At 37.8% G+C, this 25764-nt stretch overlaps 1 protein-coding gene across 1 annotated transcript in view; it reads right to left on the bottom strand.

The window, feature by feature from the left end:
- The window catches only part of kiaa1109 (KIAA1109 ortholog), a 74679-nt gene that overhangs the window by 14412 nt on the left and 34503 nt on the right, over positions 1 to 25764 (bottom strand). The window contains exons 29-66 of the mRNA XM_016240143.1: positions 25316 to 25386; positions 25060 to 25233; positions 24666 to 24786; positions 24436 to 24582; positions 24230 to 24351; positions 23934 to 24118; positions 23456 to 23677; positions 23162 to 23373; positions 22901 to 23052; positions 21715 to 21865; positions 21443 to 21595; positions 18484 to 18724; positions 18241 to 18386; positions 17938 to 18163; positions 16802 to 16966; positions 16459 to 16637; positions 16170 to 16345; positions 14387 to 15102; positions 13538 to 13783; positions 13354 to 13447; positions 10589 to 10639; positions 8827 to 9033; positions 8514 to 8743; positions 8179 to 8408; positions 7938 to 8043; positions 7485 to 7582; positions 7212 to 7397; positions 6905 to 7073; positions 6607 to 6818; positions 6224 to 6422; positions 6073 to 6132; positions 5131 to 5357; positions 4685 to 4903; positions 3293 to 3423; positions 3075 to 3198; positions 2869 to 2984; positions 2671 to 2740; positions 1923 to 1964 (exon numbers count right to left, since the gene is read on the bottom strand). Coding sequence (XP_016095629.1) covers positions 1923 to 1964; positions 2671 to 2740; positions 2869 to 2984; positions 3075 to 3198; positions 3293 to 3423; positions 4685 to 4903; positions 5131 to 5357; positions 6073 to 6132; positions 6224 to 6422; positions 6607 to 6818; positions 6905 to 7073; positions 7212 to 7397; positions 7485 to 7582; positions 7938 to 8043; positions 8179 to 8408; positions 8514 to 8743; positions 8827 to 9033; positions 10589 to 10639; positions 13354 to 13447; positions 13538 to 13783; positions 14387 to 15102; positions 16170 to 16345; positions 16459 to 16637; positions 16802 to 16966; positions 17938 to 18163; positions 18241 to 18386; positions 18484 to 18724; positions 21443 to 21595; positions 21715 to 21865; positions 22901 to 23052; positions 23162 to 23373; positions 23456 to 23677; positions 23934 to 24118; positions 24230 to 24351; positions 24436 to 24582; positions 24666 to 24786; positions 25060 to 25233; positions 25316 to 25386 — 6576 coding nt within the window. The remainder of the gene's footprint in view (positions 1 to 1922; positions 1965 to 2670; positions 2741 to 2868; positions 2985 to 3074; positions 3199 to 3292; positions 3424 to 4684; positions 4904 to 5130; positions 5358 to 6072; positions 6133 to 6223; positions 6423 to 6606; positions 6819 to 6904; positions 7074 to 7211; positions 7398 to 7484; positions 7583 to 7937; positions 8044 to 8178; positions 8409 to 8513; positions 8744 to 8826; positions 9034 to 10588; positions 10640 to 13353; positions 13448 to 13537; positions 13784 to 14386; positions 15103 to 16169; positions 16346 to 16458; positions 16638 to 16801; positions 16967 to 17937; positions 18164 to 18240; positions 18387 to 18483; positions 18725 to 21442; positions 21596 to 21714; positions 21866 to 22900; positions 23053 to 23161; positions 23374 to 23455; positions 23678 to 23933; positions 24119 to 24229; positions 24352 to 24435; positions 24583 to 24665; positions 24787 to 25059; positions 25234 to 25315; positions 25387 to 25764) is intronic.

Raw genomic sequence — 25764 nt, forward strand, 5'->3', positions numbered from 1 at the left:
CGCGTCTGATTTCGCTCCCTTGGTGACGTGGCAAAGGGATCTCATTATAATATTACAGCCCCTTAATCTGTAAATTTACACCCACAGCGCCGTCATTTGATTTCGCAAGCGACAATGGTGTACCAGTTCTAATGCCATGGCGAAAGATTGAGCAAAACATGCTAACTGTTCTGTCTTTGGCTGCACAGACGAGCCCAGAACACTATTTAGAGTCCCAGCCTCAGAGGAGACAAGACAGCAGTGGATTTATTGATTTATTTACTGTATATTGCTGCTGCCACACCGATCTAAAATAAACATGGGATTTATTTCCCAGCAGTTTACCTTCACAGACATAACCGACTGTTTTTGTAACTCGTGTGTTTTTAACGTAAACTTGTGTGTGAATGAGAACTTAGTTTAGTACTCACATGCTGTGACAGCCGCTTTCTGTCCGTGTGCTTCAGATGTGTGCACTCAGAAAACCGTATATCAGAAGTTTAAACTCATATGGTTTAAAACGCATGATTTCAGCACGATAAACATGATAATCAGAACCAAAACAATGTTTTTAGCAGGTCTGTGCTGTAATGGCGCAGCTCTATTCTGGAAAAGGTGGCGGGGAGCAGCAGCTCATGTGCATTTAAAGAGACATGCTCTAATACAGCGCATTTCTGCATCCACTCAAAATAGGCATTTTCAAAATTATGTAATAAATGATCTGTGGGGTATTTTGAGCTAAAACTTCACAGTTACATTCTGGGGACCCCTGAGTCTTATATTACATATTGTAAAAAGGGGCATAATATGTCACCTTTAATGTTATGATGCTTACATTTATTTATAGCATTTAAAACAACTGACTTTTTTAGTAAATTGCATTTTTTTTTGTAAGCAAAAAAAAAAAGTGTAGAATTTTAACAATCAGAAATGTATCAGCTGTCAGCCATCAAACTATGAATTTGAATATCAATGCATCACTACCATCATATATCTGGACATTTTACCCTTGGGTTTGTAATTACCATTATATTCAATGGTGATCCTTATTGCCGTAATACAGAAATGTTCACTTCATTACTTAAATATTGTTCCAATGCAAATAAATAAATAAATAATACACCTTTCATGTTATTGAAGCAAAATGCAATTTAAATTTTTTTCCCCTGTGATTTTGTGGTGAAATATAACCCTGGCATGTCTAAAACCTCAATGGCCACTAAGCTATTATATTGGGTCTATTAGATTAATTCTCATCAAGATTGCAACTGAAATAGAAATCCTTTTATCCAACTGTCTAACATTTACAATTTTCTCCTCAAATGGCCTTCTGTTGAGATCATGGAGTGGAAAAGTGCTATAATATTTCCACCGGACACTTACTTGAATGTTTATCTATCCATCCATCATTCTGTCTCTCTATCTGTTGATGTACTCAAAACCTAAACTGAACTAATTCTGACTCACTGTCAATTCAAACTGTATCTGTTGGCTGATAGCTCAAAACCAGTGAGCACTTTTAAGAGAGCTTTTCCTTTTCCCAATTCATGCTTTCCACTACGACCCAGCGGAGGAGAGAGGGATGAGAAATGAAAAGATGAAAAGATGGACAGATGACAAGAAAGACATCATGACCAATGCAATGGACAAAGATCCAGACATGCTGAAGAAACGATTAAGAGTTGATTAGTTACACCAACACAGCACAAAAGCAGCTTCAACTTATGGAGTGAGAGTGTGTGTTAATGAATGTGTGAGTAGAGAGATCAAGAGAAAATAAGACCACTCTTCAGCCTAAGATCCAAAAAAGCTAAAATCATTAGTCGCTGATGATTTTTGATTGGAGTTTGAATAGCATATTTAGATTTAGCACCACAAGACTTTCATGCATAGAGATTCAGAGGGGATTTTGAGACTTGATTTGGACCGTTTTTCTCCGATACCTTAAAAACAGAGTCAGCTGGACTTGGGATTGGGGTTTCCATCTTAAACACAAACAGACTTACTGAGCTATACAGTACATGAACATATGTGTTCAGCACAGTATGTGTATACCATACATATGGCTTTCATTAAGTCAAGAGTGAAGCACTTGCAGGTGAAACCATAAAACCAATGAGTGTGTGTGTATATGTGCGTATTTGTCCAAGTACACTGCTGTTCAAAAGTTTGGGGTCAGTAAGATATTTTAATATTTTTGAAAAGAAGTCTGCATTTATTTGATCAAAAATACAGTAAAAACAGCAATATTGGTCATGTTGCTGTTCAAAAAACATTCCTTATAATCAAATGTTGCAAACAGTTGTGTATAGTAATATTTTTTATAAACTGATAATTTTTTTTCATGATTCTTTGATGAATTGAATACCGTTTAATAAATAATAAAGAAATAAAGTTACAAAAATAATGAAATAATGATCTTTTGTAACGTTATATGTCTTGACTGTCACTTTTGATCAATGGCATCCTTGCAAAATAGAACATTTAATTTATAAACAAAATCTTACTGACCCCAAACTTTTGAATGGTAATGTAAAAAGCAAAGCTTTTCTTAACTTTACAAACATCGTTGACACAAACACTGAACATGAAGATGGAACCACAGAATGATGACAAATAAAGATGCATACAGCATTTTAAATGGACAAATGTACAGACTCGGGCACACACAAATGTATGCATACACACTACCGTGTCAATGTTGAAGGTAACCCTTGGTGCTGGAGATGCTGCATCCACTTTAATGTCTGGCAGATCGTCCCTTTAGAGAGAGACAAAGAAAACAAAATCAATCAATGGACAAACTAATGATGTGTAATTGAAATACATTAAACCATCTGTGATTAAATGTGAGTGAGTGAGTGAGTGTGTATGCATGTGTGTATGTACCTGGGTCTATCCGATCTCTTCATTGGTGGTCTGCCTGTTGCCGAAATGCTCTTTGATCTGCTGTTGCTGTAGCTTGGCTTGTACCCTAAACCCCATTTATCTTTCAATGACGCAGCCTAAAAAAAAAAGAAGCACAAACTCAATTAATGCAACATTTTATCTCCACCACGCTTTCAATGTAGTGAGCTGAATCAAGTCTTTCTCACCCGCATGCTGGAGCGCCGTAGCTTCTTGCGCACATCCCGACGGATATCATTGACAGCGACAGATTCCAAATGCTGATAGCGCTGGATTTCCTGGTTTATGGTGCCTTCACTTGCTCCCAGTTTCCTTAGAGAGAAAAAAAATGATATGGATTATATGGATTCTTTTAGACAAAAAACTGATTGAGGTATATTGCTTATCAATGTCAGGTTGACATTACTTGAGATCGTCAATGACTTTGGCTTGCTCATTGAGTTCTCTAATATCCACCAAGCGCTTAGAGAACTTCCGTCCACGAGCATCGATTATCTGACTGCTCATGACTGCCTGTCTGCGCAAGTCAACAGACTCCTGTATGAGGGAAAACAACTGTCAAAATAATACATTTAAGATACGAGACACACTTAGGGGTGGGCGGTATGACAAAATCCAATATTTTCTTATCATGGTATGAGTAATTAAAAAATGGCATATACACCATATTATTATTTTATCTTATTTCATTTTACAAATATTAAAATATACATTTACACTGCCATTCAAAAGTTTGGGGTTGGTAAGATTTTTTTATGTTTTTGAAAGAAGACTTATGCTCACCAAGGCTTCATTTTTTTTTACAGTACAAACAGCAATGTGAAATATTATTACAATTTAAAATAAATGTTTTCTAAATTTCCAAAAAAAAAATTTTATGTAACCTATTCATGTAATGGAAAAGCTGAATTTTTTAGCAGCTATTACACAGTCTTCAGTGTCACATGATCCTCCAGAAATCATTCTAATATGCTGATTTGATGCTCAGAAAACATTTCTTTTTATTATCATTATGATGACAAAAAAACTGGGCTGCTTTATATTTTTGTGGAAACTTTCAGGATGTTTATTTGAAATGTAATTTTGTTTTTCACATTGTAAAAGTCTGTACTGTCTCGTTTGCACTTTTGATCACTTCAATGTGTCCTTGCTGAATTAAAGCATTAATTTCTTTAAAAAATGACAGTGAATATTTTTCAGGAAATTCAATAAAACAAATTGGTTACTTGTTATTTTGTTAATTTGAGAATACAAATAACCAAGTTAATTTTAAAACACAAAAAACATATAGCAAAATCACAACCTGTTGCCATATTTCAACAGTTGCACAGTGTTTACCATTATTCCGCCCACATCCCTAGGTACAGTCATGCATAAGAGATCCAAAATCACACTGACTGTTGAACAGTCAAAACAAGTGTGGTTCATTCCAACACATCAGAAAAGAAAAAAAAAAAAAATCACAACACCACCCTGAAAAACTGATTACTGAACAAAGCTTGTCCATGAGAAATGCATCCTTTGGAAACGGGAAATAAGAAGAGTCTAAGATGTCACTGGCCACTCATTTCTCATGGAGAGGAATCAGAGTCAGACAAAACTAAAAAGCAGCAGGAAATGATAGAATTCAGACTCGCTCGACATATTTCAGTTCTAGGCACAATTCAACACGATTTTGAGTGATGTGACTGATCTTAAAAGCAACTTCCACCCTGACAGCATGAACAAGATGGAAAAAAAGAATGTGACAGAGAAACAGAGAGGACTGAAAAGCAAACGGGAGCTTTGAAGTACATACACAGCCCCAGGACAGAGGTCTGGGATGTTTAGTTCGTTCTGCATTGGCTGTGGATGGCAGGCGAACACTTCTCGACTTTAGCCGAGTGATTGTGGATGATGGAGAAATATTACGACACTCAGAAGGTGAGAGGGGAGGGGGGCTGGGGCTAATGCCCAGAATGCTGTTCACCAGCCGCCTCCTGAACGAAAGTCTGGGACTGAGATCCCCTTCAGGACACTGCAAACATGGGCCAGTTTAAAACAAACACAAACGCACACCACTACACAGACACTGAGTACAAATGAGCACAAAGACACTTCACATTTCCTGCTCTAAACATAACAATGACATTAATATACATGTACAAAAAAACAAGAAACCAAAGAAGCAGACAATGCAAGTTAAAACTCAAAAAATAGACTTTACAGTGGCATTAAGAAATGTTAAAGAGTGCGAGCTCTGACCGAGTGTATGGGGGGAGACGTGCCGTCACTCTCGTCCTCGTCTGATAGGTCGCCAATGTTGACTGAGTTGAGGTCTGTGATGTCATCATTGTCCTCTTCACCAGTCAGAGAGGTGAGTGTGCTACCCAGAGCATTCAGACGCTTGCCGATGTTGGGATCCATGTGCACATCAATACCACACATCTTCCATAAGACATTTAGCGTCCATGTCCCTGCGCTGCTGCTTTCTGGAGTATTGAAAGATTTTGTTAATAAATACAGACAAAGATCACATATATGAAGTCAGTATGAAATCAAATTGACCATGTTTTTTCCTTAATGCACGTTCTTGTTTTTGGTCTGGTTTTGTGCATTTCATCAATGTATACTACCATTCAAAAATATGGGGTCGGTAAGATCTCAAGAAATTAACAATTTTATTAAACAAGAAAGCATTAAAGCAACTGTTAAGACATTTATAATTATAATAAAGCTCTCCATTGATGTACGGTTTGTTAGGATAGGACAATATTTGGCTAAGATACAACTATTTGAAAATCTGGAATCTGAGGGTGCAAAAAAAATCTAAATACTGAGAAAATCGCCTTTAAAGTTGTCCAAATGAAGTTCTTAGCAATGCATATATTTACAGTAGGAAATTTACAAAATAACTTCATGGAAGAGGATCTTTACTTAATATCCTAATGATTTTTGGCATAAAATAAAAAATCTATAATTTTGACCCATACAATGTTTTTTTGGCTATTTCTACAAATGTACCCAAGCGACTTAAGACTGGTTTTGTGGTCCAGGGTCACATTTCTTTTAAATTGTAATAATATGTCACAATATTACTGTTTTTACTGTATTTTTGATCAAATAAATGCAGCCTTGGAAAGCATAAGAGTGAGAGTATTCTTCTAAAAACATGAAAATTACTGAAGAACATTGTTTTACTCATACCTGCAGAGGCCTGGCCTGTCGTTCTGGAGCAAACCTCATAAGTACCATCAGGGACGACACCTAGAAAGCCACACAGAGTATTTCAAGAATCATGGAAGCATTATGGGGCCAAATACAGACACACAACAAGTTAACTTTAAGTGTTACTCACAGGCATTCATGACCAGGTCTCCTCTGACCTCAGGTTTCCAGTCATCCCAAGTTGTCTCAAACCCCTCAGCAAATCGAATGCAAAAGTTCTTGAAATGGCCTTTGCTGACCAGAGATTCGGAGGAGCAGGCTGTGATTAGCGTACTCTCGATGGTTAACACCAGTGCTGAGCCAGTGTCAAAATCAATACTGTGATTGGCCTATGTACAGCAGAAAGAAGGGCCAAGCATTTAACATCAATCATTCTGACCAGAAATGGAAATATTTAATGTGTATAAAGGGTGAAATACAAGCCTACAGTATTTTATACAGTTAAAGGCCTGTTCACTCCAGTCTAAACATTAAAAAGAACGAAAAATAGATTGTGTATCAGTGAGGCTCCACCTGTGTGGCGCTGGTGATCGGCAGGCAGATGCCCAGGTCATTGACAGTGAGCTGCAGGAAGAGAGTGCTGAAGGCCTGGACGCTGGTCTGCTGTATGGCTGGCAGTTTGTCCACCACCTCTTTGGTGGCCATATGAATGTCTGAGTTGAGAGCCAAGCGCTGTTCCTTCCAGTTATCATAGGCAGCCTTATAGTTCAGCCAGAACAGAACAGCTACAACAGACATACACAATTACAAAAAACAAAAAAAAACACCAACGGATGCACATGAAAAAACAAAAGGCTAAGTCTGGACTGACCTCTGTCAAATGCTACTGGCTGAGCAAAAACGATAGGACGATAGAGTGTGATCAGGACAGCCTCTTTGTTAGAGCTGCTACTGATCTCCTCCTGCAGAGCATTGCGCAAACCGATTCGAGTGCGGAAATACGCCACCTGGTGGAAATCTGACCCCGCCTCCTCATAAACCTGCAAGAGACAGTGTCACCGACAACAGTGATTAACTGATAGTGTGCACCACCTTATCAAAATCTCATGCATGTACAGGAAAGTTTATTGAGAGCCATGAATAACAGTGCTGCTCTTTATGTTTCTGTGACTAGCTACCTGATGTTTGACTATTTGCCCCAAAGCCAAATTGAGATCCACTTGACATTTCCCAAAGAGCTTCAGGTAGTTACTTCCTGTGGGAGTAGTCTTGCACTGAACCCGATTGGACAGCTCAAGCTCAATCCAGCCCGTCTCAAAGCGCACCGCCCTCATTGAAGGAGTGGTGGCTGTCATTTGAATCCCCTACAACAGAAAAAAACATACGGATGAAGTCTAAAGTCTGCAAGATTCACTTAAAATGAATAAACACACAATTTTATTAGTACAAACCTTAAAAGTCAGATTAATAGAATAAAGCAGAATTTTAGGTTTGTCGCCATCTGTTGACACATCATGTTCATTCCACAGTGGGATTGGCTGTTCGCCTCCTACGGAAACAAACACAATTCACACAGCTGGTGTGAAATCAAGCCAAGTCAATCAAAAGAATATGTAACACTTTATTTGTCCAAGTGTCAATGTTACACATGGTACATGAACTTAAAATTATAATAACAAATTATGCATAATTAAATGCAAGTAGCCCTAAACCAAACCCTAACCATATAGTAAGTACATGTAGTAAATTAATATTACTCAGTACTTAAATGTATAATTACACTGTAACAAGGACACCTTAAAATAAAGGGTTACCAAAAAATAAAATGAAAATAAAAACAACTAGACTAAACAAAAAACTAAAAAAATATATGCAAAAAGTCACCTGTTCTTCATCAAACATACCTGACACCTTCTGGATGACCTCATTGACCTCCTTCATGAAGACCTTCTGAAGGAAGACTAGATGGTTGAGCAAATCTGTGGTCAAGTTGTGTTCGAAAGAGCCAATCTAAAAATGAAGAAACCAGTATATTGTATTTCAAACGAATCCATCCATCCATCCATCTGCTGAAACAAACTTGATCATCTAATAATCAAGCAACCTATTTTATTACAACATCTCATTGCTTCATCAATGGCACACCTCAGCTACACAGCGCAAGTAGTTTCCCTGAAGATAGTTGCTGTATCCTGGGGCCCAGGCAGTGTCGCTGTGCCCCTCGTGCTCCTGTATGATGTACTGTCCTGACACGGTGACGGGAGGCAGCGTCAGGCTGGCAGTGGGTGGCATGGCCGACACATCCACAGGGGAAACCTTCGACTGGAAACACAGCTTATGATTGGGTAGTTCAAAAGTGAACCGTGTCTGAGCACCTGTGAGGGAGACACCAAAACGTTAATCATTTGTTATTGTTGCATCTGTATTTCCCAGGGCGCAGTGAAATAAATTAACAACTGTGCCAGTGGAATTGTGCGTACCTGTCATGCCATGGCTCTTCATGCGACCCATCTTGTATTCTGCTTTGAGAGAGGGCAACAGGGCTGCACCAATAGTGATCCCATCCAGCATAGCGCTGAATTTCAACACGATTGGCTTCTTTTCCAGTCCTTCAGGCAGCTGAGGAAACTCAATGGCATCCACCGGAGTTTGATTGACACTCACTTCAGAAGGCTGTGGAGTAGGCGTGTCTTCGCGGTTGGGCGGGGGGCTGATATAAACAGATTTGAATTTAATATGGGCAAAAAAAATTCATTAAAACTTACGAAAAGAAAGTACAGAGGTTTGCCTCACATGTTGGAGGGCTGACGGATGAGGTCTGAAATCTGTTTTGAGAGCTGGTGGGAGCTGCGGACCATCATGCTGTGCAGCGTTGCAGGGTGTTGCGGGATGTTGATGAAGATTGCACCCACTTTGAATACGGCAGCATTATTGGTCTTCAGCCCACGCTGTGCGCTATATAAAGCCTGTGACTTTGCGATGTGACACTTCACCACCGTCCTAATACACAAATACACACAAACAAAAGGAACTTACTACAAGTGCTCATTTTGAAATCACAGGCTGGATGTTATATCGAGCAGTAACATAAAACAATGTCTGTGAAATATGTGCAGACAGATACTGGCAAAATGTACAAATGAAATGTTCATGTGACTGGAAACGAGGCCTTGTAGATGTGGAGAGAGCAACTGCAAGGAGAGCGATCTAGATGGATTAATAGAAAATATGAAAGGGAGAGTTTCAGGCACTGATGGCATGTTCGTAGACGGTCCATCAGATTCACACTACACACTTCCAAGAGTCAGGGTGCACCAGAAAACTAGATTGTGTTAAGGTACCAAGCTGCTGCAATGAGCGCCTTTCAGGGGGAACTAATCATTGGATTCAACAACATTTTCTAGGACAGAAGCATCAAATATTTAAAGGGGTCATAGGATAGGGGAAAACATTTAACCAGATAAAAAAAAAAAAACACTGGGTGGATTTTTATCATTTTAGGGTGGTTGTGTACACACACTGCCAACACACATTTCAGTTCAAACAACTTGTAAAAGTGCATGTAGCATCCTATGACCCCTTTAAAAGATATTCAGAGTTTTGTATGAGGCACATAGTAGCACATAAACTCAATAACCACTAGCAGAACTTTATAATCTACTTTCTGTTCTGAGTTATGAGTCTGTGAAATACTGCCTACTTTTGGAAGAACGGGGAAAAAATAGTCTATAAAACTGCTCTAAAAGACTACTTTGCATTAAACGAAAGAGTTTTGTTTTTGTTTGATTTCAGATCAATCATCACTTAAACGGTGTATAAAAGCAAAACCAAAATTAGTCAGATGGTCTCTTCCTGTCTAAAGATGCAGGGATGGGGCTATGCACGTCATTGTGAAAAAGACAATGAAACTTTTAATAAAACATACTGTTGATGAAAATATGACTGGGAAAAAAATAACACTGGTAGTTATTAACAATCCATCATCCATATTTTCGAAAAGGAAACACGACAGTGGGTGGACCTTGGTCAGAATAACCTATAAAATGGACTTAACAGTGATAGTCAAAAAAGCTTGTTTCAATTAGACTAGGAAATGGAAAAGTATCCCACTGACAATGCATTAATGAAGTAAATAGGGGAAAAAAATAACACTGGTAGTTATTAACAATCCATCATCCATATTTTCGAAAAGGAAACACGACAGTGGGTGGACCTTGGTCAGAATAACCTATAAAATGGACTTAACAGTGATAGTCAAAAGCTTGTTTCAATTAGACTAGGAAATGGAAAAGTATCCCACTGACAATGCATTAATGAAGTAAATATGACTGTAAAATTAAGTGTCATGAGGATGTTATGATTTCAAGACACTATACACTGCTGTGAAACATTTACATGAGAGGGATTTGGAGCATTAGAGCAAAAGAAATCTTAGGGTGAATGGTATATGGTATATATTTGAAATATGGAAGGGACTGTGATATTCAAATATTATGGAGATGTTATGAATGATCATGGAGGACTGGACAAGGTTCCTGAGGAAACTTAGACATACAGGAACTCCTGCTTGGTTGTGCTGGTAGGTGAGGTTGGAAAATCCTCTAGTCTGCCAGTGAGAGAGGCAGAAAAAACAACAAAAAGATTACAGATAGAAAGAAGAGAGGAGAGGAGAGAGCAGGGGAAAGTTATCCACAGAGAAAACATTTCAAAACTCACATATGATGTGATAAATCTGTACTCTTAAATACATTTGTGGAAAGAGAGAACACCAGAAAAAAACAGATCAAAGAATGACTTTAAAACAACTTTAAAATATGATAATCACAGAGAGTATGCTAAGAATAAAGTGCATAACAAGGGCTGCTTGAACTGGATTTTACATTTTCTAAGGCTAGGTTGTAGGTGGCTCGTTTCTAGGGTGGTGTTATGCAGTTTCTAAACTATGTTTGTGTTAGGGTGGCCATTCGTGTCATTTTTACGGGACACGTCCTGGCCAGGATTTCTATATTTAGCTTTGTTTTCCTGTTCTCATACCTGCTGAATGTAATGATTGAAAAGTAGTAGATTATGGTGTCTACTGGGTCAGATCGATAGTTAGGCAAATTAAAACGAAAGAAAAACATATGCAATTTAAGCTTTGAAATGTCAGACAACGAACAAAAAAGGTAATCTGCAAGAGCTGCGTCACAGCGCATATCAAAAGCTCCCGTATCGGTTCTGTTTTCAGTACTGAAGAATTAAAGATACATTCTTAGATGTTTTTGTTAGTACGTGAACGTTATCTTACACATTTTATCTCCCCAACAGATTAATTTGAAATAAGTTTATGATGCATGTTCGCTATTCCCAATTCAGAAGAGCGCACGCACAGCCTGTGTCTGTGAATGCTTCTCATACTCGCTCCTCTCTGCCCCACGCGGCGTGAATCCCGCGTCATAATGCTTGCCGCACTCACGCAGCCTGTCTCGTAATGCTCGTTTATACTCGCACCAGGCTCCGCACCGCATGACTTCACGAGCACATTCAGCACATTTTCCACTTGTTCTTATAATCCCGAATACTTAAAATGAATAAATCAGCCTATGTAACATATGTAATACTTTAATAATTGACTTAAGAAATAATCTGGCAGTATGGATGAGGCTTGACGCACGCTCGCAACCTGTGTCGACTCGCGCCTGACTCTCTGCACATTCAGCACATTTTCCACTTGTTCTTAAAATCCCGAATACTTAAAATGAATAAATCAGCCTATGTAACATATGTAATACTTTAATAATTGACTTAAGAAATACAGTTCTTTATTTATAAAAAATAAACAAATATTTTCTGTGAAATTCAGTAATTAAGTTAATTCTGTAAAAGTAGTTATACCATTATAATCTTGTCTGCTGAAAAAAAAAAAACAATAGAACCCCTCCCAAAACACAATAAAAATTTAATGGATTTCAGGGTTATAATGGGAATTGTATTGGTTTTAATGTAAACTATAATGGTGTCTATTTGATGGATTCTATTGGTGGGATGTAATCTGGCAGATGGCAACCAATGGAACAACAGTAATTCCTATTGGAATAATGCCCAAAACAAAAAGGACTTTTGTAATGGTTTAATGGAAACTATAAGAATTTTTGTGATGGTTTCTATTGTTTTTTTCAGCAGGGTAATGATACCCATACTGTGCTACACATTATTGACAATATTGAGCTGAAGCTTGACTTTGCAAATTTAAAATCGCAATATCTGTCAAAAAAAAATCGCAATTTGATATTTTCCCCCAAATCGCACAGCCCTAAAAAGTAGTTTGACCAATAACTTGCTGGCATTGTATATAATCGACCAATCGTGGCATGTGAGAAGGTGGGATCTACAGAGAACGGTCAAAGCGATGCAGATACATGTACATATTAGATGTGTTCGTTCTTTCGTTCAGACTGATCGTTGTATGACATCAAAGTACTGCGAGAGCGATTCGAAAGCACAAGGAGCCGCATGTTCTCTATAGATCTCACAGATGTCATACAACAATCGGTCTGCGCAGCGCAAACAGCCAAGTCCTGGATATTTTAGGCAATATAGAAATCCTGGCCAGGACATGTCCCGTAAAAATGGCGCATATGGTCACTCTAGTTTGTGTAGTTTTTAGCTTGCTACCATGCGGTTTCTAAAAACACAGTGAAGTATCGGTCACATACTGGTCATTAAATACAGTATCTTTTCAAAATTTTGTTAAATTTGTCGTCAGAACTGTGAAGTGAGATTTTTTAAAGAAATTAATAATTTTATTCGGCAAGTATGTATTAATTTGATCAAAAGTGGCAGTACAGACATTTATAATGTTTCCAAAGATTTCTATTTCAAATAAATGCATGATTAATAGGAATGTGGCAGTGATAATAAGAAATTTTTGATATTATTTTGAATTGTAATAATATTTCACAGTTACAGCATCGGTGGGCATAAGAGACTTCTTTCAAAACCCTTTTTTTTTTATCTTACTGACTGCAAACTTTAGAACAGTAGTGTATGGATGTTTTTGCATTGTGGTTCATGTTATTGTTTAGTCCGTTAAGTTGATATGTCAGACTGATCAAATAAACAGAGCAAAATATTAAAGCACCGCAGAGACAAAGTGTCTACACTCTTCAGGAAGTCAACCTACCCATGGTTCATAGTGTTTTACACGTGAAACTGAGATTGGGCATATTTAAAAAAGAGAAATTAGACACTTTAAGGTAAACAGATTTATATGAAAGGGGATGCTGATAAATGGTAGAGCACTCAGTGGGTCTTAGGCCTAGTGTTAAATGAATTACTGACTGTATGTCTGGTGTGATTCCTTCCAGAAGCACAATGTTCACACATCCGATATGGGCCGAGGCACAGGTCTCAGTCATCTTCTGATGGAGAATATCTGCATCAACAGAACAGAAATTGTAGGATAAGGCAAGTATATAGGATATTTTAAAATGTTAAATTTATTTTAAAATGCTGTTTGATTTACCCTTCATTTTCTCCTTTAGAGTAAAACTGCCATGTATTTTCTTAAGCTCTGCCTCCATGGTCAGTCCTCCAATGTCTGCTTCCAGATGTGTGCGGTTCACCATGCCAACGCCAAATACGATCAGCGTCACATGCTGGGGCTCAGAGCTTACCAAGCTCCGCCTACGACCCAGTCGACTGGGCGGCGTCTCTCCTTCAGATTCAAATTCCAATCGACATGGAGGATCCACAGGGCTCCGTCCACCCTCTGAAGAGCAAGTGAATAGGCAAGTTAGGTCAAAAGCAGTGATTATTAGACTAATTTTGTACCATCCAAAAGTGAAAATAAGATTTTTTTGCAATTTGACAAGTTTCAGAGAGTTTCCTTTCTCCAAGTCTCATTAACACAACACAATAAAATAGAATTTCATTACCATAATGTGTAATACAATAATGACATATATAAAATGTTAAGTATTTATAGTATACATCATGGTGCAATAACCTGTTGTATTGACTTTGTTGTGGTGATATACGTTTATTAATAATATTTTAAACTATTTTTAATAACAAACACGGTATACAACAATAATGATGCTCATTACCCTATTGCAGTACTGAAAATCTATTAAAAATTATTCTTCAAAATAATGTAAAATTAAAAATCAAAAGAATAATATCTGGACACATTAATTAATTGCCACTAATTTTCACTATTCCACTAATGTTGCAATGTAAAAAAAAATATTGGGTCTAAAAACATACTTTATTTTCTTATAAAATTCTTATCATATTTTTTAATTATTTCACTTAAAAAAAAAAGTGAATCAAAAGAATTCAAATTAACAGAAAAATGCAGAGCAAGTCCTACCTGAGAGGGCATTATCTTGGTTCTTCTCCAGGATGCCTGTGGGGTCTGATATGAGCGAATAGAAATTAAGAAGTTTGTACATGTTCTGCCAGCACTTGGCCGACGGCTCGCTCTGTTCTGACACTGTGATGGAGTCCGTGTCATCCATCTGAATGGTCATGTGGTCCGCCACATCCCGCGAACCCTTCCGAGATACTTTTGACGTCCTTCGCTCCGAACGTCCCAGTGTCCCCCTTCCACGAGGCTCTCGATTCCTGGTCAGCGTGTCTAGGCCCGGCCCGACCACGGTCCGTTTGCCCTTCTGAGTGCCCAGTCGAGCAGCTCCATTCAGGCTCCCACGAGAACTACGGCTGAAATCAGAAGAGCGAAATTCCCGATACGGCCGTGCCTTGGTGGGCGTTGGGGAAGAGGAGCCGGCAGTGTAGCGGTTGAGCTTGATGTCAGTCTGTGTGGCTTTGATGTCGTCGATCATCGTGCTGAACTGGTGAATGAGGCGGACCAGGGCCATATCCACGTGCTGGCGAATCGCTTGGCAAGCAAGGGTAAAATGGCAGTGCACACTGGCCTGGGGTCTCCGGCTCAGCTCGTGGAAGGACAGTGCGCTGGCAGAGGGAGGGGTTGACATGCACTTCTCCAGTATGACTGCATTCAAACTGAACGTCTCAATCATCAGAGCAGGTTTGAAATCGAGCGGGGGAAGGTTCACCATGCCCTGCCTGAACACAAGAACACACCGTTATAAAATCAGGGATATGCTACATGTTGACTGCTTGAGTACTCAAATATATTAGGCCAAGTTCAGGGTGGGACAGGTTTTAGTCTGCACTGTGTGTTAATTGCTAGTCATATATATATATATATATATATATATATATATATATATATATATATACACACATATACATATATGAACCAAGCCCTTGTGTCTCTTTCTCTTGATATTTGTACCCATGGGAGTTAAAACAGTCCCACTTGTAAAAATGCTTCTCAATGCATTTTGTTCCATTCAGCTGTGGTCTGTCTAGCTGTTTTTGAACAGAAGACATACATACAATGTTACCAGTGTAGTCTGAATCTACAAACCTCATACCCGAATCTTTTAATTAATTATATAAAAAGACTCATGAACTCAGAAGTTACCAGTTTGAATGAGTCTGATGAATCCTTCACTGAATGAACTCGCTGAATCTGTCGAACGGCTAATGACTCAACACCTGAATCACTTGCTGAATTGCTAGTTATTACTATCAGCCAGGGTCAACTTGAAATCAAGAAAGAACTTTTTGGTTTTGTAGTTTTTGTAAAAAATAATTTTAATACCAATTACATTTATTTATTATGAATTTAATTTAATAGTTTAGTAATTTAATTTGGTATTTATTAATATTTAGATTTAAACCTTTATTGTTTTTTAGTTTTCATTTTAAATTTAGTCAAGTTTTAGTTTTGGTATTTGTTTTTGTCATTTTGCATTGGTTTTTGCTTTTTATACATTAATTATATTTTAGTAAACTTATTTTAGCTAGTTGCCAGGCAACAAATGTTCTAAGTTTTATTTTATTTTATTTTATTCCATATTTTATTTTAAGCTTAATAGTTTTAGTTAACAATAACAACACTGTAGTCATTTAATTATTGGGCACTTCAGAGTACCCATACCCATAAAATGAAATTGAAACAAGGAAAAAATCAATCAATCAATAAATAAATTAAAAAAATAAGAACGCTTTATGGAATATCTCTAGACAGATGAACAAAAGCTACCTTGGGAAATCTGTGTTACCTGTGTGCTCGTTTGTTCTTCCTGTCTTTGCTGGTGTCAGAGTCGACAATGTCAGCTCTCAAACACTCAAGAGCGCCGCTGAAGGACAGGTGCTCCCCAAAATACATCTTGTAACTAAGTGGAGGAGCATCCTGGTGCTGGATACCAATGTGACTCAACAAAGGCTTAAAAACAACCTGTACAGACAATCCCATGACACACACACGTAAACAAAAAGAGAGGAGGCAATAAAATATGCATGGTCATAAATAAATGATTACAAAATATTAAGTATTCCTGGCGCACGCACCTGAGCATCGGCTAGCTGCACAGCTGCCGGGCAGAGATTTGTCTCATCTTGATCAAGCAGGTCATCCTGACTTGTGCTGTGCTGGGAGTGTGTGTGCTGAGAGAGTGTGTCCAGTGTATTCTGATCACTGGACAGTACAGTGTTAAAATCTGATGCAGAAGGAATGGTGGGGAGGACTCCTAAACACAAAGAGTTAATGAAGATTTTTCAGTGCAAATGAACACACTCTAATCGCTGTACACAGTTAAGTCTCTAATCACAGCCACATGGACAGATACAGCTACATGTTTACACACAGTCAACAGACTACTTACATTTCTCTGTCAATACACTAATCACTCACCTCCGGTCTGCAGGCTGTTGTGCTGAGAGCGGTTGAGAGGCAAGCCCTGGACGTTGCCGCCTGTGCGGTTGCCAACAGCATTTGACATCCAGTTGTAGAAGCTGACGGAAAATGGCTCCGATAGAAGAGGATGTTCCGTTAACACATCTGCACCAACATTATTGCCTACCAAAAACAACAAACATTTAACATTATCTAGATTTTTACTTGAAGAAAATGAGTGTTATGCTTTCTGCGCAGAATTCACAATGATGCTCTGTTCTGAGGGGATGTTAGCACATTGCTCAAGTTTTTGACATATTCTGTCAATAGATATTTTTCTGGTCCCGCCTACAGTGTAAGTCTTTTTAGGGATGCACTATATAATTATTCATTTTTTTATTATTCATTGATATCAGATACTGGATATTTAATTCTGCATGCTCATTTTCCCTATTTTACCATTTAGATGACCTTTGCTTTAATCTAACAATCAACTAAAGTTTATCTTTAATAAAATTAATAATTTATGAACTGTTTAAATGTAATCTTAAAAATAGTAAATCTCAAAATTGATATGTTTTTCAAGTACATTAAAATGTTGTGATGCCTAAATTTACTCTTAGGAATTAAATCAATTGAATATTGGTTTGCAGTGTTTTATTTTTCATTTATTTGATAAAACTGTATAGAATTTTAATATCAACATACTGGTATCAGCCAGAATTTTAATTTCAGCACATCCCTGTTTTATAAGTCACATGCTACCATCTGGAGAACTGAAAGACCCAGAGAAAAATGACTTCCTTTACAAACTATATGGATTTGAAGTTACTAGCAAAAAACATCTAAGGTTTTTTACATATTTTTTTTTTTGCGCCATCTAGTGTGACATATCTACATGCTGCCCTGAGCATTGGATGGGATTTGGGACCATCCAACCCTGTATGGTGCCTCGGCACTTTAATGGGTTCTGATGTTTTCTGTGCAGAAAAATAATACAAAAAAATAAGAAAAATCAAACACAATAGGGTTAGTAACCTGCTCTCATAGGAAAACCCTATATCAAGAAAACGCATTTGTCTTTCTGATTCACATTTTCATCTGTCTAATATTAGATTGCAAAAGCAATAAACTCTGAATGAAGAAAATCATACCAGTACGTATCAGGGAGCTGCTCTTGGCTGTGGTTTGTTCGTTTGCTCGATGGGGCGTGGCTTCAAGGAGGTTGTGCAGACTGTGGATGCTTCCTGTTAAGTAGCTGAGCAACGACTCTTTCCGAGGGCTGTGATTGGACTGCAGCCCTGTCCGACTGACATGAGCGGGAGAATCAGCTGCAGTATCTCCACTCGTGTAGCTCAGGGACTGGTAAGGGTGGGAACCCTAAAAAAAAAAAAAAAGCATTCAGCTTCCAGATTTACTATACACTTTCAGTGCTAACAAAACAGACCCACACAAACCTTGATCCTAAGGGCAGACTCGCTGTGTGTGTGAGATTTGGACAGTTTTCTCATGATCTCGACTCCAGTCACAGGGCCAGAGTTACCGGTAGGAGCAGGACGACTACATACTCCTTCTAACAGCATTGTATGTTCACTTACAGTACCTAAAAAGGCGCATGAACAACACAAAACAGATAAACATCCCAAAAATCACATTAAATCTGCTCTATGTGTTAAGTAAAATGTATACAAGACCACTACCTGCATCAAACTCAAACTCGGCTCCATCAGCACTGGTGTCACTCTGCAAGGCAGCACCACAGTCTGGCCCCTGTGTCTGATCAGGCTCAATGGGGTCCTGCTCTTTGGGCTTAGGAAGCTGATTGGGTCGTGGCAAACCAACTGCCTTAAAGCCCTGTGTTACAACGATGAACTTCATCCACTGACGAGCAAGCGCCACCAAACCTTTCCTCAGGGTGACCAGAGCAGGCAGTCCATCGTTCTGAAATATAAAGATGAATAAGTAGTACAAGATTAGTAAGGATAATTAATGACAGATTGTTAAAAATAATATGCAAAATAAATGTTTATTCCGATTAAACTGCAGTTACCACACACATTTATTGTAATACATTGTTCATTTTATCTTGCCCAAGAAGAGTCCAGGATGCCATTGCTAGTACAACTCAGAGGAACATGCAGGGCTCCAGACATTAAAAAAAAAATCAATTAAGGAGCCATTGGCTCCTATAAGAAACAAAATTAGCCAAGATTTTTTTTTTAGGTGCCATAAAATCAACGTTTTATTTTATTTTAGTTTTTTTTTACATTTCAGTCATACATTCATTTATTTATTTAGGTCTCATCTTTTCTTGTCTTTGTCAGCATGTTAATCCATCTTGTGGTTGTCCTGGGAACTAAGGTTCACTTAAAAGGGGAAGTAAACATCTTTTCCAACTTGAGAACTTTGTACAGTCACAAAGAATTGTTTATTACACAGAATCTCTGCCAATATCATGGACCATAACTATGTCAGCATCACCTGGCCACTGAGTGTAGTTTGGGCTCCTCCTCAATGCATCCTATAATTGCTGTCAAACACTTTGGATCAAATAAACGCAGGATTGCAGAAGAGACTTCTTTAAAAAACATTAAAAATATTACTGTTTAAAAACATCTGACTGGTAGTGCATGTCTTTCACACGTCCAGTCTGCTTTTCTTCATTAGTAACGTGCAATTTTAGAGGAGGTGTTCAATTTTATCTTTAGCTGCTTGCATTGTTTCTTATCATGTAGACAACAGGTTAAGTAAAAATATGAATATGCAATATAACAAATTTTGCAAAATGCTCCTCTTTATAGTTATTTTTTTAGCTGACTGATCAGCTTATGGACATTGAATGGTTATCATTAGGTAAATGAATTGTTTCAAGCAGGGGTGTGAAGTAACAAATTACAAATACTCACGTTACAGTAATTAAGTAGTTTCGGAGCAGAAGAGACTTCTTTAAAAAACATTAAAAATATTACTGTTTAAAAACATCTGACTGGTAGTGCATGTCTTTCACACGTCCAGTCTGCTTTTCTTCATTAGTAACGTGCAATTTTAGAGGAGGTGTTCAATTTTATCTTTAGCTGCTTGCATTGTTTGAAGTAACAAATTACAAATACTCACGTTACAGTAATTAAGTAGTTTCTATCACAAATTTTGCAAAATGCTCCTCTTTATAGTTATTTTTTTAGCTGACTGATCAGCTTATGGACATTGAATGGTTATCATTAGGTAAATGAATTGTTTCAAGCAGGGGTGTGAAGTAACAAATTACAAATACTCACGTTACAGTAATTAAGTAGTTTCTATCAGTAATTGTACTTTTTTGAGTAGTTTAAAAATTGTGTACTTTTACATTTACTTGAGTACATTTTAAGTGATGTATCGGTACTTTTATTCCGCTATTTTCCTCCGTGTGTGGTCGTTACATGCTTATTTTAATTAAATTTTTATCCATCAACGTGATTGGATAGAGAGTAATAGGTCTCGTGACTTTCTTCAAATCAAATTGTGCATAGAAAACTTTAACCGCCAACTGTTTATCATGGCTGCTGGAAGTGCATTCTTCAAGCATCAATTCAGTTGCATCTTCCTCTAACTTAATATGTAAAGGTAAATTTCGGAGTTCTGCTTACTAAATGATTTGTATATATGCTTGCCTATCTACACGGCCTGAAATTTGGTTAGATAGTGATAACGCCCGCAAGTGCCACGTTCGGTAAATTCCCACTCACTTATAAGCAGCTCAGCAAAGAGACATGCATGTGTGTGTGTGTGTTTTCTTTTGAAAAAGTTTCCCCAGAAATACCTCGCTATTTAATGCATTTTTCCTTACAAATTGTATTATCAGCATAACAATTCGAGTAAATGTGTAAAAGGTATGGCATGAATTTGCCATCCTTCTAGAACAATGTGCATTTATGAATTACAGAATGTACAACGTTTTTAAAATGTATCAGTTGCGGTGTACAGCGTTTATTATGAGGGGGTAGAATCCACAGCTCAGTACTCACTACTCAATACTCATGAGTACTTTTAAATAGGCTACTCTTTTACTCTTACTCAAGTAGTTTTTTTTGACAAGTACTTTTACTCTGCTCACACTATATTTTTTGGAAGGTAATGGTACTTTTACTTGAGTATATTTTTTCAGTACTCTTTCCACCACTGGTTACAAGCGTGTTCACGTGCCGCTTAAACTGAGGCGCTAAAGCATTCACTCATGTCACATTAAAGATAAAGTCTCCATCATTTTCGATCTCTCTCATGCTGCCACAACTGAAGCTGCTTTTAGCAGATGTGTCGTCAACGCTAGTGTTCAGCAGAGATGAGGACTGTTTTTCCACTAAAACTTTGATGCGCATCGTCTCAGTTTATTACATCAACATAAAAGATGTGATCGCAAAAAAAGTAGGAAAAAGCCATTACATGCAAATTTTTAAATCATAACATAAATGTATATAGTCGCCAGTGGCAATCTCAGCAAAAACGTCACTCGCTAATTAATATTTTTTGTTGCAAATGTGACCGTTTTATTCGCAGTCTGGAGCCCTGACATGGTGAAGTAATTTTAGACTTTACAGTGGCCAATGAAGAACTCAACATGAGAGAAGTATGAGAGAATCTAATACATGTGCATCCATGTGTTCTGCAAGCTTACAGACTTACCAAGGTGGCCTCTTCAATGATGCTGTAATCAGCCTGCTGCAGGTAACGATGTAGAATATTACACAGTAAACAGGACGGGTTCTCGTGAAGATATCGGGCTCGCTTTGTAACTCGGTTATACTTGCTGCGAAATGGAATGTGAATACTCTTTTTCTGTTGGGTTAAAGCACATATACACATAATATTAGGCCAGTTAAATTAGGTCCACAGTTCTGCTGAATTACACTGCAAGTCCAGGGATGTCTAATGGTATAAGTATTAACAAGTCTGACCTCCAGGGCCTCGGTCATTATGCAGCCCATGACCGCACACACACGCAATGTGGCCTCCATGTCTAGTTTCTGCAGGGAGGTCTTCAGCTGGTCAATGGGAACCAACCATGCACCGACCGCAGGGGTCGCAGTACTCAACAGATTCAGCTGCCTGCAGACACATTCGACAATACAGCATTAGCCATATAAACAACTGACCCATGATTCCCTTTGAACCGAATCAAAGACTTTGCATCCAAATGGTATACTGAAAACAACTATACACATACAAAATATATACACATACATTCAGACTTATAACTATACATTCAGATTTACTTCTATATTATATATTCACAATTTACATACATATATATATATATATATATATATACACACCTTTTTTTTTTTACCTATTTCAAAAAGTTAAACTTTCAGAGATTCTAAAATCATTACATGCAAAGTAAAACATTTCAAAAGTTTTTTTGTTTTAATTTTGATGATTAGAGCTTACAGCTCATGAAAGTCAAATATCTACTATTTTATTTACAATCATTAAATGTATTAATTTATTTTATCTGCCATAGGTCACTCTGCTTTCTTGGAAAAAAATATACAATATAATTTAATATAATAATATATAGTGGGGCAAAAAAGTATTTAGTCAGCCACCAATTGTGCAAGTTCTCCCACTTAAAAAGATGAGAGAGGCCTGTAATTTTCATCATAGGTATACCTCAACTATGAGAGACAAAATGAGATTGAAATTTGGTAAATTCCTCAGTAAAATAAGTATTTGGTCACCTACAAACAAGCAAGATTTCTGGCTCTCACAGACCTGTAACAACTTCTTTAAGAGGCTCCTCTGTCCTCCACTCATTACCTGTATTAATGGCATCTGTTTGAACTCGTTATCAGTATAAAAGACACCTGTCCACAACCTCAAACAGTCACACTCCAAACTCCACCATGGCCAAGACCAAAGAGCTGTCAAAGGACACCAGAAACAAAATTGTAGACCTGCACCAGGCTGGGAAGACTGAATCTGCAATAGGTAAGCAGCTTGGTGTGAAGAAATCAACTGTGGGAGCAATTATTAGAAACATTTTATGTAATGTAATGTTAATGTTAATAATGTTTTATTTATTTTTTTATTGAAAAACAAGATGAAAATAATTATGAAGATGATTAGCATTTATGTGTGTACCTTGACATGGTTGGAGCGTGAGAACGGATGTTGGTTGGTGCAGCAAAGCTGAACCAGATCTCCTTTATCGTCAGCTTCATACTGCTGGAGTCAGGAGGAGGAGGCAAGAGGGGCAAGTCCTTTTTCAGATCATCTGACTCCACTCCCTCATCCTGCACAGACAAACATGAGTGAAAAATAATACGAGAAACAAAGACCCAAACAAAACTTATAAGATCTCAAACGGCCATTAACTATACATGAACAACAACATATTAGAACCTGTTCGTCAGAGTCTGAATTGTTGTTGGGTTCAGAAGCAGGGCTCTGCGCATCATTGGGCAGGTTATCATCAGATACATCAGTGCTGTAGCCACTTCCTGTCTGAGAACCACTAGAACCGTTTGATTTTGAGACTCCGTCCCGGACGCCGCTGTCGGCCCCGCCCATCACCCCAAAAGCACTGTAGAGCACGGCTCCTGACTGTCGCCCACCTGAGGAAGAGTCAGACATGCATTTCACACTCCTGAAATACAAATGTTTAATGCTATCTGAAATTCAACACGTATATAATACCTTTGACAGTGAGGTTCTCAATCCCACATTCAAACATAATCCAACCCCATTTCTCAGGACTGGCGCCAGAGCGAGTGTGGTCAGGGGTGTGTCCTGGTACATTTTCAGTGGAGATAGAGGGCTCGGTCTCATCCACTAAAACAAAGTCATCAGCTTCCTCCAAACTGAAGAGAACCTTGGACTTCTCAAAAGGAATGGCAGTGATGGCACAAGCTCCAAGGTCTGTTACAAACAACAAACAAATATTGCACAAACATAATTACGATTCCAAATAGCACTCCAGGAAAACAAAACAATACAATACGATACAATAAAAAATAAAACCAATTAATATTTTGTTCAATTAAATATCATCTGAACTTAACTAAATAAAACAGTAATTCCATGTGGTAGGAGATTTCAGTATTCCAATCCCAGTATTCTCAAGAGGCGCATAATAAATAAACATATGGATATAAATTTGAGTGTATGTGTGTACCTGATGAGTCCAGGCCACGAAGTTGGCTGTGTATGCGGTGTATGTTGAGTCTGGCTGCGATCTCCTTGCCCTTCTCAATCCCAGCATTAGAACGGAGAGAACCGCTGGACTGAGGTGCCATCTTAGATGCAGATGAAAACTTCTCCATCATAACAGAGGGTTTTTCTGTGTCCTCCACTATGCCCCTACACACATCACACATTAACAGTCAGGGCACAAAAAAAAGCAAAATTATAATAAAAAAAATAAAATAAATAATTATTATTATATTATATTATTTGGACGTTTGCAATTACCTATTCATGCGCAACTGAGTAGCAATCCGGTCAAAACACAAGGCCACTAGAGAGACGTGTGTGACACTCTTATTGGATGGTGAACCTTCTTCTACAGACGCCTGAAGTACACAAAGGTTCACCTGCAGACACATGCACATACAATTACTTTCACCATATTTACATGACAAGATTTCACTTTCATATACAAACACATAAAAAGGTACCTTTGGGACAGTCACATTAGCTTGCAAACCCTTTATCTTCACATTGTCAGGTTTGATTGACAGATCGGTTTGTCCATGCGGTGTGCTCAGAGACCCAGGGGTGGTTCCCTCTGTTTTAGATATTTTGTGCTCTGGCTTCGCTGTGCTCTGGAAAACACCACATTCATCATGATCACATTAAGGTCTGAGTGTGCCGTCACGTCTCTGTGTGTTGTATATCGATTACTTACAGACTCAGAGACAGTGGATTTGCTGATCTGATACACTTCATTAAGCACTTTCCCATGCAGGTCATCCAGGATTGATGCAGGGTGGCGAATACTGGCAAAGTGAACCATCGACTCAATGTACCTGGAACAAAAGACAAAGAGAATTTCACAAACACTGTGGCAGTTATGAAAGGCCCCATTAAATCTCTTGATGATAATTTTTTTTTTCTGTTTCCTATGTTAGAAGATATATTGAAAGGCTTGATTGTTCCTTTTCTGATCAAATGCCTAATTTAGTGCATTTTTAGGAGTGCACTAACAAATAAATGATCTGAAAGCTAACAGACTAAAAGTCAAAATTTTGTTGTCATGGCACCACAAGGTGGGTGATGTGAGAGTTGCTGTGATGCCTGACCTGTCTAGTGCTTCAGCTACTAAAGGAGTCAGAACCACATTGACTGCCCCTTTGACCTCTACAATGGCTGTGGTTCTCGTCTGGGCAAGAGGCTGATCAACAGTCCAGTCCTCTGTCACTGTGTCCTCATCCGTGTTGTCCACTGCCTGCTTGTCAAGTGGTGTGTAAGGTGTGCTGCAGATACACAAATACACATCAAAATGCATGCTTCATGATACTGAAACAACCACTGTTGATTTATGATTTCTTGTTAAACCTGTTTATATCGCCCATGAGCTGAACTCCTCTGTCCAATAGTGAGGTGGCAGACAAACCACCCTTCACCATCTGTAAAAGAGCACAAATATAATTATCAACAACAAATAATGAATGAACAAGTAACATTCTTACACTAACACAACATGTCCAGGTCATATTTTACCCAAAAGTTACTCTCTACATAGAGAAAAATCTCATGACAATTAAGCAAATCTTCAGTAGCCTAATGTAATGTAAAAATACAAATTTATCCTCAAACTGTACATTTTATTATATATGTCCATATATCTATAAATGAACAGTGTTATATTAATATTATTAGTAATTATTAATAATATGAATGATAACCATTTATTACTTATTAATACTATTTATGAAAATTATTATATATATATATATATATATATATATATATATATATATATATATATATATATATATACACTC

The sequence above is a fragment of the Sinocyclocheilus grahami genome, unplaced genomic scaffold, assembly GCF_001515645.1.
Source record: "Sinocyclocheilus grahami isolate Dianchi unplaced genomic scaffold, SAMN03320097.WGS_v1.1 scaffold583.1, whole genome shotgun sequence".
NCBI classification, from domain to species: Eukaryota; Metazoa; Chordata; class Actinopteri; order Cypriniformes; family Cyprinidae; genus Sinocyclocheilus; species Sinocyclocheilus grahami.